This window comes from Oryctolagus cuniculus, chromosome 19 (genome assembly GCF_964237555.1).
Source record: "Oryctolagus cuniculus chromosome 19, mOryCun1.1, whole genome shotgun sequence".
NCBI lineage: Eukaryota > Metazoa > Chordata > Mammalia > Lagomorpha > Leporidae > Oryctolagus > Oryctolagus cuniculus.
Genome location: NC_091450.1, coordinates 46,185,391 through 46,203,602, shown reverse-complemented (window position 1 = coordinate 46,203,602; position 18,212 = coordinate 46,185,391). Strand labels below are relative to the sequence as shown.

The 18,212-nt window shown below is 51.0% G+C and overlaps 1 protein-coding gene across 1 annotated transcript in view; it reads left to right on the top strand.

Annotated features, from left to right (window-relative positions):
- Positions 1-18,212, top strand: part of GALNT17 (polypeptide N-acetylgalactosaminyltransferase 17) — a 505,081-nt gene that overhangs the window by 245,699 nt on the left and 241,170 nt on the right. Inside the window, exons 4-5 of the mRNA XM_008257969.3 lie at positions 4,372-4,546; positions 10,992-11,189. Coding sequence (XP_008256191.1) covers positions 4,372-4,546; positions 10,992-11,189 — 373 coding nt within the window. The remainder of the gene's footprint in view (positions 1-4,371; positions 4,547-10,991; positions 11,190-18,212) is intronic.

Sequence of the window (18,212 nt, the reverse complement as noted above, 5' to 3'; positions counted from 1 at the left end):
CTCCCACGTGGGTGCAGGGGCCCAAGGACTTGGACCATCTTCCACTGCTTTCCCAGGCCACAGCAGAGAGCTGGATGGGAAGTGGAGCAGCTGGGTCTTGAACCGGTGCCCATATGGGATGCCTGCGCTTCAGGCCAGGGTGTTAATCTGCTGCGCCTCAGCGCCGGCTGTTGTCCTCAGACTTTAAAATGATATTGACTAGGTAGAAAGACAAGCCGCTGTTCATGGGATGTTGTAGCACTGAGCTGTGTTTTTAATAGAGCAATGATTAGAAATAACATTTATTGAGTGCATATTAAGGGCTCTCTGCTTAGCTTCTCATTTCCTCTAAACAGCCATAAGGCTAGTAACAAGTGATTAGCCGCTGCCCATTTATTCCTTTATACTTCACCGTGCCCTTTGATATCCATGTCTCAGGAGCCTCGAGCTATAGAAAAAGCAGTTGCAGTGACCACACTTTCTTTCAATGTTGTAAATCCCTACTCTCTCCTAAAGTTTCCATCCCAGCCACTTAGCAAATGAGAAAATCACTGGATAGCTAAACAGGGTGGTTGACACAGCCAGGAGCTGACATCCAGTTCCTGGGCAGAGCCACAGCTGGGTCCCAGGTCCCCCTTCAGTGCATGGAAGTCCCTGGGTACGGTGCTCAGCGATCAGCATCAGAATGACCTCCTTGACCTTGACAACACAGACCAACCCAGCCACTGAGCCGAATTCCCGTTGCAGCATCCCAGGGTACTCCACTCATCCCATGGTCCATTACTTTCAAAGACACATCCCTTCATCCCCTCCCACCCAGCCAGCCCTCCTGGGGAATAAATGAAAAAGCAAGCAAGCGTGAGCTCCCCAACTGTCTCAGTCCATTTTCTGTGGCTGTAACAAACTACCTGAGGCAAGGGAAAGTTATAAAAGAGGAGATTTACTTAGCTCCCAGTGTTGGAGGAAGACAGCTTCAAAAGGAAGCAGGTGCATCTGGGGAGAGCCCCACCGTAACGCGGTGGGTGGGACTGTACCTGAGAGTAGTGAGTGTATATGTCTGCAGGGGCCGGAACTTAAAGGGCACCCTTGCTTTACATCTGCCCCCTCTCACAGCCGCTCGTTCAGTCCCTCAAGACTCAAATCATGGGGCCTGTGCGTTGGCGTAGCGGGTAAAGCCGCCGCCTGCAGTGTCGGCATCCCATCTGGGCGCCGGTTCGAGACCTGGCTGCTCTACTTCCCATCCAGCTCTCTGCTATGGCCTGGGAAAGCAGTAGAAGATGGCTCAAGTCCTTGGGCCCCTGCACCTGCATGGGGGACCCAGAAGAAGCTCCTGGCTTCGGATGGGTGCAGCTCCAGCCATTTTAGCCATGTGGGGAATGAACCAGCAGATGAAAGACCTCTCTCTCTCTCTCTCTCTCTCTCTCTGCCTCTACTTCTCTCTCTGTGTAACTCTTTCAAATAAAATAAATTAAAAAAAAAAAAAGAAATGTGAACATTGAGTTGCTACCCTAGACCTGCTAGGAGTGGGGCAGTGGGGGAAGGGGCCCAGTTGTCTGTTTGCACACTTCCAGTTGACACTGATGGAGTTGCAGATTTGAGAAGCATAGAGGCCTGGTTTTCACCACCTCGGGCACGGCTTCCTCAGGTTCCCTAAACCGCTCTGAAATCTTCGCTCAGGTTCTTCTAGAAATATCCACCTCTGTGGAAGGAATGAGGGAAAAATACAGTCGTTACTCACACTGGCTACTCAGTGCTAAGCATTCGCCCCATGCCGGGGGGTAATTCCAGGCTTTCTGTCTATACTGAGTCGTTTAATCCTCACGGTAGTCCTATGAGTACAATACTTTATTATCATGGCCCTCTGCAGGTGGGGAAACGGAAGTGCAGTTAGGTTTCGGGACTTTCCCAGGGTTGCCAAGGAAACCAGTGGACGCACCAGGGTTTGAACACGAGGCAGCGTCCCTGCAGTCTTAACACCCAGCCTCTGCTGTCCCTCGTGGGCGTTTGAGGTCCTCTCCCTCCCACCCCAGGCTCCATCTTCCTCCTTGAGCCCGGGAGTATCTTTCCCTCAGTCTCCCTGTCTCGCTCCCAACCTCCCTGTCTTCTCGGCTTCTATCATAAAATACAACCACAGACTGGATTTTCTCACAACCTTTAGAGACTAGAAGTTCATGGCCAAGGAGGAGTGGCAGGGTGAGTTCCCTCCACGGCCTCTCTCCTTGGCCTGCAGAAGGTTAACCTCTTGCTGCCTCTTCACATGGTCCTCTTTGCTCTGTGCACGCATGGCCCTGGTGTGTCTGTGTGTGTCCAGATGTCCCCTTCTTCAAGGCCACTGGTCAAAAGTGAATCGGGAGCCACTCAACAGCCTTATTTGAACTCTCAAGTAATAAAATGAAGCCTCACTCTCTTTTTTTAAATAATTAAAAATATATTTGTTTAAAAGGGGAGAGAGAGCGTGATCCTGTCCACTGGTTCATTCCCCAAATGCCCACATTGGCTGAATCTGGGTAAAGCGAGGTGTGGAGAACTTGACCCAGGTCTCCCACATGGATGGCAGGGATCCAAGCACTTGAGTCATCACTGCTGCCTCCCAGGGTCTGCTTTAGCAGGAAGCTAGACTCAGGAGCCAGAGCTGGGTACTGAACCCAGGCACTCCAGTGTGGGACAAGTGTAGCCCAACTGGTATCTGAACCACTAGACCAAATACTCACTCCCTCAGTCATTTCTTTCTCCAAGTACAAGCGCATGCTGAAGTCCTTATGCGTAGGGCTTCAATGGATGAGTTTTGGAGGGACACGGTTCAGTGGGTAACACTCCCATTGCCCCATCATCCTTACCTTTGATTGACAGTCACCATTTCACATCTCTCTACCCTTGGGAACCCCAGCAATCTGCATACCCCAATTCCCTCTGCATTCTCCAGGTCACATGGCTGCGACTTTCTAGGGACAGCACACACACATAAAAATTAGCCCCTGCTTATACTGCACAGATACAGTGTTCATTTGGTGAAAACTCCATGTATGCCCAGAAAGTAAGGGATCTGCACGATATCTGTGAATACAGCATTTTTAGCTTTCGCTACACCAAAGCCCCAGGTGACAGTGCTTATTAAAGTACCTGGACCTGTTTTCATCAGGATCACTGGACTGTTCCTAGACTTAAGGAAAGACCTCCAGAGTAAGACTCTCGGAGCGTGGAGACTAAGAATGAGGATATATGGGAATGCTCTCTCTGTTAGCCTTTCTCCTTCCTCCCCAGGTCTGATGACTCTCAAGTAGACAAAGATATTAGCCTTTGTGAAATTAGACGCAAATGAGCTGTGTTTTGTCTCTTCTCTACCCAATGTGTGTCCTTGGGATGGGTGAGCCTTCCTACAACTGTGCCTTCATTTGCAAAATGGAATTCATCTGGTTAATCAGTGGGATGAATCTAGCAACCTTAGTTTTCTCTCAGGATTAGATTGCATCATAAAAACAAAGCGCTACCACATCTGCTTGTTGGAGAGCGTTCAATTCCTGGTACCGTTGCTTCTGCCACCGTGGTGACATTTCTATGCCTGGATAAAAAATTCTTTCGCATTTTAAGACTCATGTTGTAAGAACCAGTCTATGTGAAGATGGAAAAGCCCATACGGAAGTCAGCAAACAGGCCCCAGGGGTCAGTAAAGGGACAGGAATTCTGGCCACATAAGGAGGAAGAGCCACAAAGGAAAGAAATATCAGGGCTGGCATTGTGGCTTGGTGGGTAGAGCTGCTGTCGGCGACACCGGCATCCTATACGGGTACCACTTTGAGTCCCAGGTGCTCCACTGTTGATCCAGCTCCCTGCTAATGAGCCTGGGAAAGCAGTGGAAGGTGGCCCAAGTGCTTGGGCCCCTGCCACTCATATGGGAGACCAGGGTGAAGCTCCTGGCACCTGGCTTCAGCCTTGCTGGGCCCTGGGCCATTTTGGGAGTGAAACAGCAATGGAAGATGGATCAATTTCTCTCTCTCTCTCTCTCTCTCTCTCTCTCCCCCTTTCTCTCCCTCCCTCCTCCCGACCTCTTCCTCTCTGTAACACTGCCTTCCTTTCAAATAAATAAAGAAATCAATCTTAAAAAGAAGGGAAATCTCAAAGACACCTGCTGGTCTGCAGCAGTTGCAATACAAAACCCAGATCTGCCGTCTGTGCAGTGTGTGCACCGTACACCGTCAGAACTTCGCTCTCCTGGGTGACTGCCTTGGGGAAGACTTCTGACTCCCTGCACAGCTAAGCTCTCTTCTCTACCAGTATTTCTAACGTCTAAACGTATTTGTGATCTCTTAGCTTCCAGGAGATCTGTAGACATCACGGGGTGCACATTGGAAATGAATGTGTACAGACCTTCTTGCATTGTGTCTTTGCTTGTAGAGGAGCTGAAAGCCCCCTTGGAAGAGTACGTCCACAAACGCTACCCCGGGCTGGTGAAGGTGGTGCGTAACCAGAAGAGAGAGGGCCTGATCCGAGCCCGCATCGAGGGCTGGAAGGTGGCCACTGGCCAAGTCACCGGCTTCTTTGATGCCCACGTGGAATTCACCGCTGGCTGGTAGGTTGTGAGCTGCAAGCTAGAGGAGTAGAAGGGAGTAGAATCGGGGTGGGAGGGAGGGAGGGTGTATTTACCTGTTTTTTTCTGGAGCCACTAGAAAAACTAATGGAGATGGACTGGTTGAAGAAGAAGGTGAGACTGTTGACTGGGATAAAACCAGGCAGTAGTGAGAAACTTGACTGCTGTCTGCGCTATCCACTGTTGCTGCTCTCATGGTCTTCACTGTCATCGTCACCATCATCATAAAATTCCTGGTAAAAATGGTATGCATAGATAGAGCTCAAATAATCCTTGGTTAAGAGGTAAGATAGTTGTCTTAGTTCATTTTTTTTTTTTTTAAGATTTATTTATTTATTTGAAAGTGAGAGTTACACAGAGAGAGACGAGAGGCAGAGAGAGAGAGAGAGAGAGAGAGAGAGAGGTCTTCCATCTGCTGGTTCACTCTCCAGATGGCTGCAACGGCCAGAGCTGCACCGATCCGAAGCCAGGAGCCAGGAGCTTCTTCCAGGTCTCCCATGCAGGTGCAGGGGCCCAAGCACTTGGCCCATCTTCTACTGCTTTCTCAGGCCATTAGCAGAGAGCTGGATAGGAAGTGGAGCAGCCGGGACTCCAACAGGTGCCCATATGGGATGCCAGCACTGCAGGTGGTGGCTTTACCCGCTGTGCCACAGCGCCGGCCCCTCTTAGTTCATTTTGTATTGCTGTAATACGACACTGGATGCTGAGGAATGTGTAAAGAAAAGATATTGGTTTATATCACAGTTTTGGAGGCTGCAAGTCCACCATGCAGTGGACCCATCCCTCTGTCTGGCCTCCGGTGACTGCGTTCATGAGGGCGGGGCCGTGGTGACCTCATTGCCTTCCGTAGGTCCCGCCTCTTAAAGGTTCCATCGTTGTCGCCACGCCAGGGATTCCCTTTAACAGCATTTGGAAGAAGAGAAAGTTTTGGCTCTACAGATGTGATCCTGATGATTTTCCAGGTGAAAAGAACAATATGAGACAAATTGGTTGGTGAGCACACAGGGAGTAGACAATTCTGAACGCTTGAAGAGGGAAGCACCAAAAATGCCCAACTCAGTGAGCATGTTGAAATTCAAATAGGGCCTTGAGTTTAAAAGCATGGTCAAATGATTATTGCTAACCAACCAACGATAAATCGAGGCGGAGGTTAAATAACCTGTGCCCTGGATTGCTTAATTAGTAAGAAGAATCTTGTATTTCATAAATAATGATTATTTACACTCAAAGATAGCATCTTGAGTCGCTGCTGCTCACAGGACCAGACTGGAAGAACCAATATCCCTAGCCAGCGCCGCGGCTCACTAGGCTAATCCTCCGCCTGCGGCGCCGGCATACCAGGTTCTAGTCCCGGTCGGGGCACCGGATTCTGTCCCACCAGCTCTCTGCTGTGGCCCGGGAGTGCAGTGGAGGATGGCCCAAGTGCTTGGGCCCTGCACCCGCATGGGAGACCAGGAGAAGCACCTGGCTCCTGCCATCGGATCAGCTGCAGCGCGCTGGCCGCAGCGGCCATTGGAGGGTGAACCAACGGCAGGAAGACCTTTCTCTCTGTCTCTCTCTCTCACTGTCCACTCTGCATGTCAAAAAAAAAAAAAAAAAAAAAAAGAAGAAGAAGAAGAACCAATATCCCATCACTAATTGGACATTACCAGGTCTCTGCTTCTGCTTTTGCGACAAACTGTGGAATCTTCCTCATGGCTGGATGGAAGGAGGAGAATGGCTATGTGTCTGACCATGCAGAAACCTGGCCTGTTAATCCCTGTTAGCACTGGCCTGACCATCGCCAGACCAGACACCAGCTTCCTCCCCGGCTTTTTGCTGGCATCCAGCCTGGGGACTCCCTGCCTCTTCCCTGAGCCCTGGAGTTGTTTGCCTTCAATCGTAACTGTTAGCCAAATGAGGTCCCCAGACCAGCAGCTTGGGGAACTTGCTAGAAATGCAAATTCTCGGGCCCCACCCAGACCTGTGAAGTCAGGAGCTTTGGGCCTGGGATCCAGCAGTGTACTTTTTTTTTGTTGGACAGGCAGAGTGGACAGTGAGAGAGAGACAGAGAGAAAGGTCTTCCTTTTGCTGTTGGTTTACCCTCCAATGGCCGCCGCAGCCGGTGCGCTACAGCCAGGGCACCACGCTGATCCAATGGCAGGAGCCAGGTACTTATTCTGGTCTCCCATGGGGTGCAGGGCCCAAGCACTTGGGCCATCCTCCACTGCACTCCCTGGCCACAGCAGAGAGCTGGCCTGGAAGAGGGGCAAACGGGACAGAATCCGGCGCCCCGACCGGGACTAGAACCTGGTGTGCCGGCGCCGCAAGGCGGAGGATTAGCCTATTGAGCCGTGGCGCCGGCTTTCCAGCAGTGTTCTTTAAGCAGCACCTCCTGGGAACTCGTGCACACTCCAGTCTGAGAACCAGTGAGCTAGGAAGCTTCTGAACAGATGCGCTCACGTGTCCCACTGCAGCCCCAGGCGTGACATCTCATCTCTGATGTCTTTTCCTCCACATCATCACCTCCTCATTTCTTTGTGACAAAACTGGAAGCATCTCCCGACACCTCAGTTGTCCCTTGTTGTCATATTGCTCATCTAAGCAACCTTGCCTCTGACGTCTAGCTAGTTTTATCTTTTTTAAAAAAATTGTTTGAGAGAAAGAGAGAGAGAGAGAGAGAGAGAGCACTCCTATCCACTGATTCGCTTCCCAAATGCCTACAGTGCCCAGGGCTGGGCCGGAGCTGAAGCTGGAAGTTGGACAGTCCATCTGGGACTTCCACATGGCTGGCAGGGACCACACAAGTTGAGCCATCACTGCTGCCTCCCAGGGTCTACCCTGATGGGAAGCTGGAGTCAAGAGCCCCAGAGCCAGAAATCAAACCCCGGGCACTCCCGTATGGGACAAAGGCATCTTAACTGCTAAGCCAAATGACGGCTCCCTGGTTCTACCATCACCGTTTCTCACGTCCCTGTCTCCTTCTCTGTCTTCACAACCTGTGTCCCAGCCCAGTCCTCCATTATCAATCACCAGCCAAGGGTAGGGAACGTCCAGCCACTAAATCATTTGGCCTTAAGGTAACTGCAGATGGGACTCAAAATTCAATGCATCTATAGCAGTCTAATTTTTAGGTTGATCGTCACCACTGCCTACAAATGATGTCCTAAACCTCCAAATGGCCCTTGGCAGATAAAAGGTTCCCCGCTCCTGAACACATTGGCTGCCTGAATTCACTCTTTGGATGATATTTGCTGAATGCGTGCCATGACCCTGACACTGTTCTAAGCTGGGGTTTTGGGGATCCAACTGTCCATGTTTGCCTGGTACTGAGAGGTTTCTCTGGACTTGGCAGTGGTAATGCTGGAACAGTCCTGGGCACACTGAGCGTAGTGATCATCTCTGATCTCAGCGACCCATGTGAGCTCTTGGTGTCTGTCTGTGACTTCCCATGTTTGCCCGTCCTCTGTGTTCTGGCATCCAAGGAATACACCTGCCCAGAACATTCCGGCTCAGGGCAGAGAACACCTGCCAAACCTTCCAGAGACTCCTGAAGCTTCTGCTTACATCTGTTGGCAAAGCAGTTCAGCAGTCCAAGCCCAGTGTTCATTGGAGGTTGGGGAAGGGAGTGGACTTCTGTAGGGAGGCATTGCTGGACACATGGCAACAGGCAGGACGTCCCCAGGAAGGGGAGCAAGTGATGGGGAGGAGTTGTACCTTCTCTCCAAGACACGAGAATCCAGGTCTTCAGCTGTGTAGCATTAGTTGAGCTACCATCTTCTGCCCCCATGCTCAGACTGCCTTCACCACACAGCAGTGGGCTGCAATGGAGTGCTTCTATGTGCACAGCCCCAGACCATCCTGGGCCCACTCAACAAGATGTTTTGATACCAGAATATCTAGGTTATAAACCAGGTTCTTCCACCTGCTGACCTCATGGCCTAGGGGAAGCGGCTTGAATGTCCTTCGACCTTGTTTTCCTCCTGTGTAAAATCAGAAACTCCACCCCATCAGATTGGTGCTGGGACAATGCCTATGAAATGTTTAGAATCACGCCTGGCATTCAGTAAGTGCTCAATAAATACCAGCTATCCCCGGCTCATAAGGAGAAAGAGTGTGTGCCGTGATCGGCACAGGCAGCCTTAGCTGTCAGTGTGCCCTGCGTAAGGTGGAGGAAGTAGCCTAGGCGTTGAGAGGAAGGGGTGAGCATTGTTGTGCGGTAGGTATGTGTGGGAGGCCTGCGTCTTATATCAGAGTGCCTGGTTCGAGTCCCACCTCTGCTTCCAATCTAGCTTCCTGCCACAGTGCACCCTGGGAGGCAGTACATCATGGCTCAAGTACTTGGGTCCCTGCTACCCACATGGAAAACCGGATGGAGCTCCTGGCTCTAGCATTCAACTTGTCCCAGCCCTTGCTATTGCGGGCTTTTGGAGGGTGAACAAGAAGATCTCTTCTTGTCTCTTTACCTTCCAAATAAAATAAAATAATAATAATTTTTTAAAAAAAGTTGAAAGGAAGCAAAAAAAACCGTCCTACTGGGGTAAATTAGGAAGGCTTCTCAGGAGAGGCAGCATTTGGTCTAAGACTTCTTAGAGGTCAGACTTTCTGCGGTGCAAATGGCATTCCCAGGGCAGTACAGCATCAGTGAGGCCTTGGAAGGGGCAAGGCTTGGAAGCGGGTCGTGCAGCCTCAGCGAGTCGGTCCCATTTGGCCGCAGCCTGTACGGTGTGCGCAAAAGTATTGGAGGGTCAATGGCCCGGGGTGTATTTTATTGCTCGTTTTAAATAGAAAGATGAGCCGTGCCAACAGGTAATTCAATAGCTGCAAATGAAAAGAGATGGGTTGTAGGCCGCAGGTTCTCATTATTCTTCCAAATAATGCCTAGGAATGGAATTTTTCACTTGACTCTTTTCCAAGGCGTGCGTGCACTCTGGTCTAAACTGGGAGATTAATGCGCTGGCTTCCAAGGGCCACCTCTTCCTTCTCCAGAATGGGAAATGATCCCTTCCTACGCCTGCCTCAGAGGGACGCATTGGCGGAGCTCTCTGACCATCTGCTTTGTCCATAGCCAGCGGGCTACACCTTGAACCTGAAGCCAGAGCCCCCGGCTGACGCCTGCTGCAGAGCTGAGGTGCGGGAGCTGAGCTGGGAGGCAAGATTCCGCCTGCCTTTGCATTTAATTAGTTCCCAGCTTTGCATTGTGAACCAATTCAATGAGATCCCTTTTAACAAATCAATTAAATAATCAATTAAAACTACTGAAATAGTCACACACAAAGAAACCGGTGAAGGGCTTATTAAAACCAGGCCGGCCAGGGCAGAGGTGACCTATTTTGGGAAAGAGAATTGAATACCAGCAGAAAAAAAAATAAGAGATGGCAGCGAACACCCTGAGGGGAAGCTGATGAGGCTTGGGTAAAGCCCTAGAACAATGCAAATCATGAAGCCAGGATACTGTGGGTATGAAATAGGTGTTTGGTTGGGGCTGGTATCGGGTAAAGCCGCCGCCTGCAGTGCCGGCATCCCATAAGGGTGCCAATTCAAGACCCGGCTGCTCCACTTCCAATCCAGCTCTCTGCTGTGGCCTGGGAAAGCAGTAGAAGATGGCCCAAGTCCTTGGGCCCCTGTACCCGCTTAGGAGACCCAGAAGAAACTCCTGGCTCCTGGCTTCGGATCGGCGCAGCTCTGGCCATTGCGGCCATTTGGGGAGTGAACTAGTGGATAGAAGATCTCTCTCTCTCTCTCCTCTCTCTCTCTCTCTCTCTGTGTAACCTTGTTTCAAATAAATAAATAAATCTTTAAAATAGTAAAAAGAGGCGCTTGGCACTTGCTTTTTTAAAACATATTTATTTATTTTATTTGAAAAGCAGAGTTGCAGAGAGAGGGAGAGAGAGCGTTAGAGAGAGAGGGAGAGAGATCGAGATAGAACAAGAGAGAGAGAGAGAGAGAATCTTCCATCTGCTGATTCACTCTTCCAAAGAGCTGCAATGGCTGGGGCTGGACCAGGTTAGGCCAGGGGCCAGGAACACCATCTGGGTCTCCCACGTAAGTGGCAGGGGCCCAGGCGCGTTAGCAGGGAGCTGGATGGGAAGTGGAACAGCGAGGGCCATGGGGGTGTCGCAAGGAGCAGCTTAACTCCCTGCGCCACAACGTGGCGTGGCACTTCCATAGTGTAGGGGACTCCTTGCCCTGAATCCTCACTCCAGGCTTCTCGGGCCAAATCAGGCATCCTGTTGGTGGTTCCAGCATGGGCGAAGGTGTGCCCTGTGTTTTTCACACACTTCCCAGCCCACGTCGGCAGCGGCTTCATTCACCATGGCCGCACCCCCAGGCTTTGGGGAGCCTCAGTTTCCCTCGGAGTTTCAGCCCGCCCAAAGCCCAGCCTCCTAGCAGACTGGCTCGTTCCGCTCGGAGAGAGCGGCTTCATGGCGGTTTCTCTGTGTTTCAGGGCGGAGCCCGTTCTGTCTCGCATCCAGGAAAACCGGAAGCGTGTGATCCTGCCGTCCATCGACAACATCAAGCAGGACGACTTTGAAGTGCAGCGCTATGAGAACTCGGCGCACGGGTACAGCTGGGAGCTGTGGTGTATGTACATCAGCCCCCCGAAGGACTGGTGGGACGCCGGAGACCCTTCCCTCCCCATCAGGTCTGTAGCAGGGCCAGCTTTGGGGACCCGCGAGTCCCCGGACCCGAGGGCACTGGGGGAGAGGCTGATGCAGCCATGGGCTTCAGCCGCAGGGTGCAAACGGCTGCTTAGGAGCTGCGGGTTATCTTAGGAGCGTAGGTGTCTTGCTGAGAGAGGACGTGGCATTTTTGGTCCATCACGCGCAGAGTCCAAGGGCAGCTCCCAAGTGCATTCCCCCTGTGCGGTGAACTCTTTAAAGCTGGACAATGTCGCATGCCCTGGGGGATGGCCTGCTCTGCGGTTTTGCTTTTTACGGTTTCAGTTGCGTGTGCTCAACCGTGGTCGGAAGACTCCAGAAATGAACAGCTCGTGTTTTTCAATAGCTCGTATTGCAATAGATCGTTACTGTTGGTTCTTCTTCTCTCACGGGTCCTGACATGCACAGTGTCATAGGCACAGTGTGTGCGAGGGTGAAAACTAGTGCAAGCCAAGGTTTGAGGTATCCACCCACTGGGAGCCTTGGAATGTACCCTCTATGGAGAAGCAGTGGGATCGGGGGCTGCCTTTTATCTTTGGAAACATGTATAATTGCAGCATTTCCTGTCTTTTTACATCGTACCATATCACATAGAAAAGGGTGATGGTTGTGGGGTGTTCTGGGTCACTGAGGGGCCTTTGGAATTCTCCGTCTGCCTCTGGTCCCAGATGCTGTCCGTCTGCCTTCAAGGACAAGGGGATCCAAATCTCCTGGCTTACCCATCGCGAATGTCAAGTAGAAAGGCTCTCGAATGAAGGTTGATTTCGATGCCCTCTTGGTTTCTTCTTGTTGCTGGGTCAACTCACCACAAACGCGCTGACTTAAAGCAGCATTGATTTATTCTCCTGCAGTCCTGGGGACGACCCGTATGGAGCAAAAGTCCAAACATTGGGAGGGCTGGGTCCTTCAGAGAGCTCCAGAGGCCACAGCCACCTCACTTCTTCTCCCTTCAGCTCCCGCTGCCTCGGCCGCCTGGCTTTTTTCCCTCCTTTGCTTTCTTGTCTCCCTCTTTGACTCTTGCTGTTACATCTGGGGTCCAGATGCACAATCCCGGACAACCTCCCCACCCAAGATCTGACGCTTCATCTTGTCTGTAGCATTCTCGTGTCCCACAACACGAGCAGGTGCAGAGACGAGGGTGTGGCTGTTTGGGGCTGGCGGGATGGCTGAGCCCCCTGGGAATGCCGTGGTTTTCAACCAAGGTGACCTTTACGCTATTTCTTGCAAGTTCAACTTGGGCTCAACATGACCCTGAAGTTTTGGAACTTGGGTTCTGTCCAGTCACAGGAGGTGACAGAGGCCTGTGGCCGTGGCCAGGTTTCAGAGGGGCGTGCTTGTTGGTGTTAAGGGGGATAACGAGAAGGCATCCTGGACTAGGAGTGAGAGCTCCTTCCTTGGGATCGTGAAGTTCTTTCTCCCTTGACAAATCCGTGATAAACAGGAGTAGGATTTTGAGACGTCCTGTTCTTTCCCACTCAAGCTGAAAAATCGCCTTAGAGCAGAGTCACCCGTGGACAGATTTGTGCCCCAGGGAAGGTCATTTATAGCCCTGTAACTCCCTGAGCCAAAACCAGCTCGTGGCTCAGTGCCCACCACAGCTGCCCCGCAAGGCCGCAGGGCTGTCCTCCTGGCATTCTGCAGATACCAATGTCATTGCCAAGGTGTCGGCTGAGACCTGGAGTGTGACCTTCAGGAATACTGAGACTTTAACAACCAGTGCCTGAAGACCCTCTGGCCTGCTGATCTTCAAGGGATGAAATTCAACTGATGGACTGACAGATGGGGAGTTTGATATTTTGGCCAACCTGACACAGGGGATGCTGGCTACCCAGCCGTGACAGGTAACAGAAGGAGGATGTGACCCTAAATAGTAGCAACAGAGAGGTCCAAGTGCTTGGGGATGCCCAGCCGACATCTATAAAGGCACTAAGCAAAGAGCTCGTTTCTATTTCCCGAGTTACGGTAACATGAATCGATGATTAATAATGCACTTTCAAAGGAACCCAGAAACTAACGTGATCATGAGTCATTAATATTACATGCATCTCTGTTGTACAAAATAGAATCAAGCACGAATGGTCTCCTTTTAATGTATCTTCACTTGTAAAATGCTTCATTTGTTAATAGTGGATGGGGATATTTAATTGTAGGGAAGACATTGTATGATCCTTTGGCTATTACAAAGCAGACACAATAGGATTTCTTTACCATTAGGATGTGAGGTTTGCTCCTTCTTAGCATGATTCCAAATTTTTAATAAGTATGATTTTGCTTTGGTAAAAGTGGGGACGTGGAGAACTTCTCATAACCCAAATAGCATTAGGTTAGGAGAGATTGCCCAGTGGTAGGCAAGATAATAAAAGGAGATTTTTTTTTTTTTTTGACAGGCAGAGTGGACAGTGAGAGAGAGAGACAGAGAGAAAGGTCTTCCTTTGCCGTCGGTTCACCCTCCAATGGCCGCTGCGGCCGGCGCGCTGCGGCCGGTGCACCGCGCTGATCCGATGGCAGGAGCCAGGAGCCAGGTGCTTTTCCTGGTCTTCCATGGGGTGCAGGGCCCAAGCACCTGGGCCATCCTCCACTGCACTCCCTGGCCACAGCAGAGAGCTGGCCTGGAAGAGGGGCAACCGGGACAGAATCCGGCACCCCAACTGGGACTAGAACCCGGTGTGCCGATGCCGCAAGGCGGAGGATTAGCCTAGTGAGACGTGGCGCCGGCCATAAAAGGAGATTTTTACATGAAAGGAATTTATAACATTTCTGTTTGAGTTCTTCCCCTGTTTATTCTTAGAAGAGTTTTTTCCTCCTGCCTGGAAAACAGCTGTTTTCCAAGGTTTTCTGTTTGTCCTCTGCTCTTCTCTGTTTACTGCGGAGTCTCGGGTATACAAAGTGCGCAGGTGCCATTCAGGAGAGCAAGGGTCAAGTGTAAGGGTGGGGGATGGGAGTGATACTGCCTCGAAGTTCAGGACTCATTTGTAACCAAAATCTACCAGCAGAGACTGGCTTTGTGGCGCACTGTGCTTAGGAGGCTGGCATCCCATATCAGAGTACCAGCTTGGGTCCTAGCTGCCCCACTTCTGATCCAGCTCCCTGCTAACATACTGGCAGCAGAGGATGGCCCAAGAACTTGGGCCCCTGCCACTCATGGAGGAGATCCAGGTGGAGTTCCTGGCTCCTGGCTTCTCTAGCTTCAGCCTAGCCCAGACCTGACCATTACGGCCATATGGATAGGAAACCAGTTCATAAAAGAGCCCTGTCGCTGTCTCTCTGTCTCTTTCTCTCTCTTCCTCTATCACTCTGCCTTTCAAATAAATAAGTCTTTAAAAAAAAAAAAGTGAACAAGCAGTCAGCATGAACCCAGAAAGGTTCACTGAGAACTTTTAATTATGCCAGCCAGAAGGGCAGCACAGTGGAGAGAGGTTCCACCACTGGCTCTACATTGGGAGCTCAACGGGAGTTTTTATTGGGTTGCCGCTGGCACACGACACATCTGTTTGCACCGAGCTCCATGTTATGTGCAGGTGCAGTTACTTCTTCTGCACACACGACACACTCAAAATGGTGGTGGTGTTCACCTCCGCTACCCCAGGAAGGTCATACGGGGGTCATACTGGGCTCTTTTAGGCACGGGTTAGTTAGGGTCAGTATGCTCCTTTGCTCCTAGCTGGGTGGGAGCTGAATTGGAGATGGATACGTGTTCAGGTCAGCAGGTAGATTGGTGGTTGGGTAGGAAGGGACTTGGTTGTGAGTCCTGCTTCTGTCCTGTGTCAGAAGACTAAAAATGCATGTCCCATCATGGAGGCACCTGCTACTGGCCCTGTATGGTGGGCTGCGGAGACACAGGGCCAGTGGGTCCTTAGACTTAAGAGGAATAAATCAATAAATCTCGATCCTTTGTGTAATCTCTTGACTTCATAATGTCTATAGTAAGTCCCTCCTCAGAGTGACGAGGACTCATACACATGTCTACGATGGCATGAGACCACCATGGCCCCCACAATGTGGTCTTTGCTCTACGCTTGTTCCCCTGGAGCCCTCGGTCATTCCTGGGGTAGCCTTGGTCCATCTTTGTCCATGCACCTCACCGTGGGAGTTGTGAGATGCATGAGGTTTTATTGTGGGGCTGAGGAATTTGAGAGAAGAAGCATCACCCATAGCCACAGAGAATTTCCTGGAACGTGAGTGCAGAAGCCTCTGAAAGATTCCCACGTCTGTGTCTTGTGCCCCTGTTATTCTCTAGAGTGATTGATTGATTTACTTATTTATGTATTTGAAAAGCAGAGGGACAGAGAGCCTAGAGGGAGAGTTGGTGAGAGAGAGAGAGAGAGAGAAGGAGAGAGAGAGAGATCTTTAGTTGATTTTCTATGGGACATCAACAGCCCATCATTAGACCAGTGGATTTCAAACTTCTTTTGAGTCAAGGGCCTCTCTGATAATTTGCTGAAAGCCATAGATCATTCCCCCTGAACATGAATAAGGGGGCAGAGCGTCGCATGAAAGTTCATGAGGTTTGTAGATGCTGTTTAAATGGCCTGACCCAAATTCAGGCTGAAATGTAATCCCCATGGTACAGGCCCAGGTAGGACCTATAAGGGGGAATGAGAATGGATTAACCTATGCACGGGTTAGCAGATTAACGAGTTATCCAGGAAATGGCTGTGTCACAAAACTCCCTGTGGGACACTTGCTCTGCCTTATAATTCAATGCCCTGTGCCACCTCGAGACCCCTCAAAATCTCCATGGGCAAGAAAGACCTTGCCAAAGCCCCCTGACTTTGTCCCTCCCTGCCTCCAGCACTGCCAGCAGAATAAACCGAGTTCCTTTCTAAATGACCCAGCCCATGGTTTTCCCTTTCCTGCAACGGAAGATGGAGTGAGACAGGTGCCTCGAGGCCCATCTCCCAAGGAGCCTCAGGGTGGACACTGAAGATCATGGCTAGATGCTTCCACTGGGCTCTGCTGGCTGGAGTGCCTCTCTTTACCTGGATGTACCCTCCGCTCATCTCTGCTTTGTGAAGCCGGGGCCTGGCTGGCTGTGTCACAGTGGTAGCCCCTGCTTCTCCCTGATGCTATTCTGAACCTGCTTCTCCCGCTGCCCAAGCCGTTCCTTTCCTTGTGGATCTCCTGTGGGAAGTCCCCTCCCACCCCAGAAATACCTCTGTGTGCCTCTGAACCGGCTCATCTCTTTCTGCTCATCTGTGAGCCCTGGCCTCCATCTGAACCTCAGACCCACTAATCCATCCATTCATTCAGTAAAGAGTTCACCATACCCGCTAAGGGCTGGTCTGCCTTCCGAATCTTAGTGTTTGCTTATTCTGAACATTTTCTATACGTGGAATCACACAATATGTGGCTTTCTAGCTTCTTTTTAGAAAGATGTATGGGCCGGCACCGTGGCTCACTAGGCTAATCCTCCGCCTGTGGCGCCGGCACACCGGGTTCTAGTCCCAGTCGGGGTGCCGGATTCTGTCCCGTTTGCCCCTCTTCCAGACCAGCTCTCTGCTGTGGCCAGGGAGTGCAGTGGAGGATGGCCCAGGTGCTTGGGCCCTGCACCCGCACGGGAGACCAGGAGAAGCACCTGGCTCCTGGCTACGGATCAGCGCAGTATGCCAGCCGCGGCGGCCACTGGGGGGTGAACCAACAGCAAAAGGAAGACCTTTCTCTCTGTCTCTCTCTCTCACTGTCCACTCTGCCTGTCAAAAAAAAAAAAAAAAAAAAAAGATGTATGTATTAATTTGAAAAGAAGAGTGACAGAGAAAGAGAAAAAGAGAGATCTTCCATGCACTCATCCACTGGTTCACTCCCCAAATCCAAGACTTTATCTCTCCACCCATGAAGGTGGCAGGCATTCAAGTACTCGAACCACTGTTCACTGCTTCCCAGACACACCAGCAGGGAGCTGGATCAGACAGAGTAGCCGAGACCCTGACCAGCGCTCCAACACCCGGATGTACATGTTTCAGGCAATGGCTTAACCCACTTCCCCACAGCACCTGCTCCAGTCTGGCTTCTTCGTTTAAAAGATTCATCCACGTTGAAGCATCTTTGGTGGTGGCCCCATAAAAGTGGTTGCTTTAAAGTGGTGCTAGGTCCACCTGTCTCCATTGGGTTCCACGTATGGTCTCAGGCGTTGTCCGCCACCCTGGGTGGGGGACAGGTGACTTCCCCTGCACGGGGCTCCCCTCTGCTGCATTCAGCCTTCTCCTAACTGGAAGCTGTGCTCCAGTGAGGATCCTTCCCCACTGCCAGGCTTCAGGTTCAGTGGTCGGAGCCCCGGCCCTGCTCTTGGGTACATCCCACTCCCGACACGGTGCCAACCCAAGACTCCACTCACTCATCCGACACAGTCAGCCAGCCTATCCAGTGACCTCACGGCTTGCATCTGTTGTCAGAGCGAGCACAGGAAGAGCTCTGTTTGAACATAGCACAGTCAGCTGTCCTATGCGAGGGCTTTGCTCTTGTGGACTCAACCAGCCATAACCGAAACTATTTTTTTAATTGCATCTGGACTGAACACGCACAGACTTCTTTCTTGTCATTATGCCAGCAGTGGTACAGTCTAATGACGATTTCCATAGCATTTCTATTGGATTAGGTATCCTACGTGATGTAGAGATGATTTAAAGTAGGCAGGGAGATGCGTGCAAGTTAAAGGCAAATATTGTGTCATTTTATAGAAGGGACTTGAGCATCCACACATTTTGGTATCTGCAGACCTGGAGGCAATTGTCTCGAGATACAGAGGCAATATTGCAGATGCAGCCAGCAGACTGGACCAAGGAGAGAGAGGAGTTATGAACGCAGAAGGCATAGAGGGGCTGGGACCCAGGACATGAAGAGGGTCGTGGTCTTGACCGGCAGGAAGCAAAGGTTCTATGACTCACACTTTGCTTGTGAATGAAGACCTGAAGTCATTTACAAAGAATGAGAGGTGGGTGTAGGTTCCTGAGCTACAGAAAAGTGGCCAAGGTCTGGAGTCATCGCAGAGAACAATGGGGATGGGTGAGCTG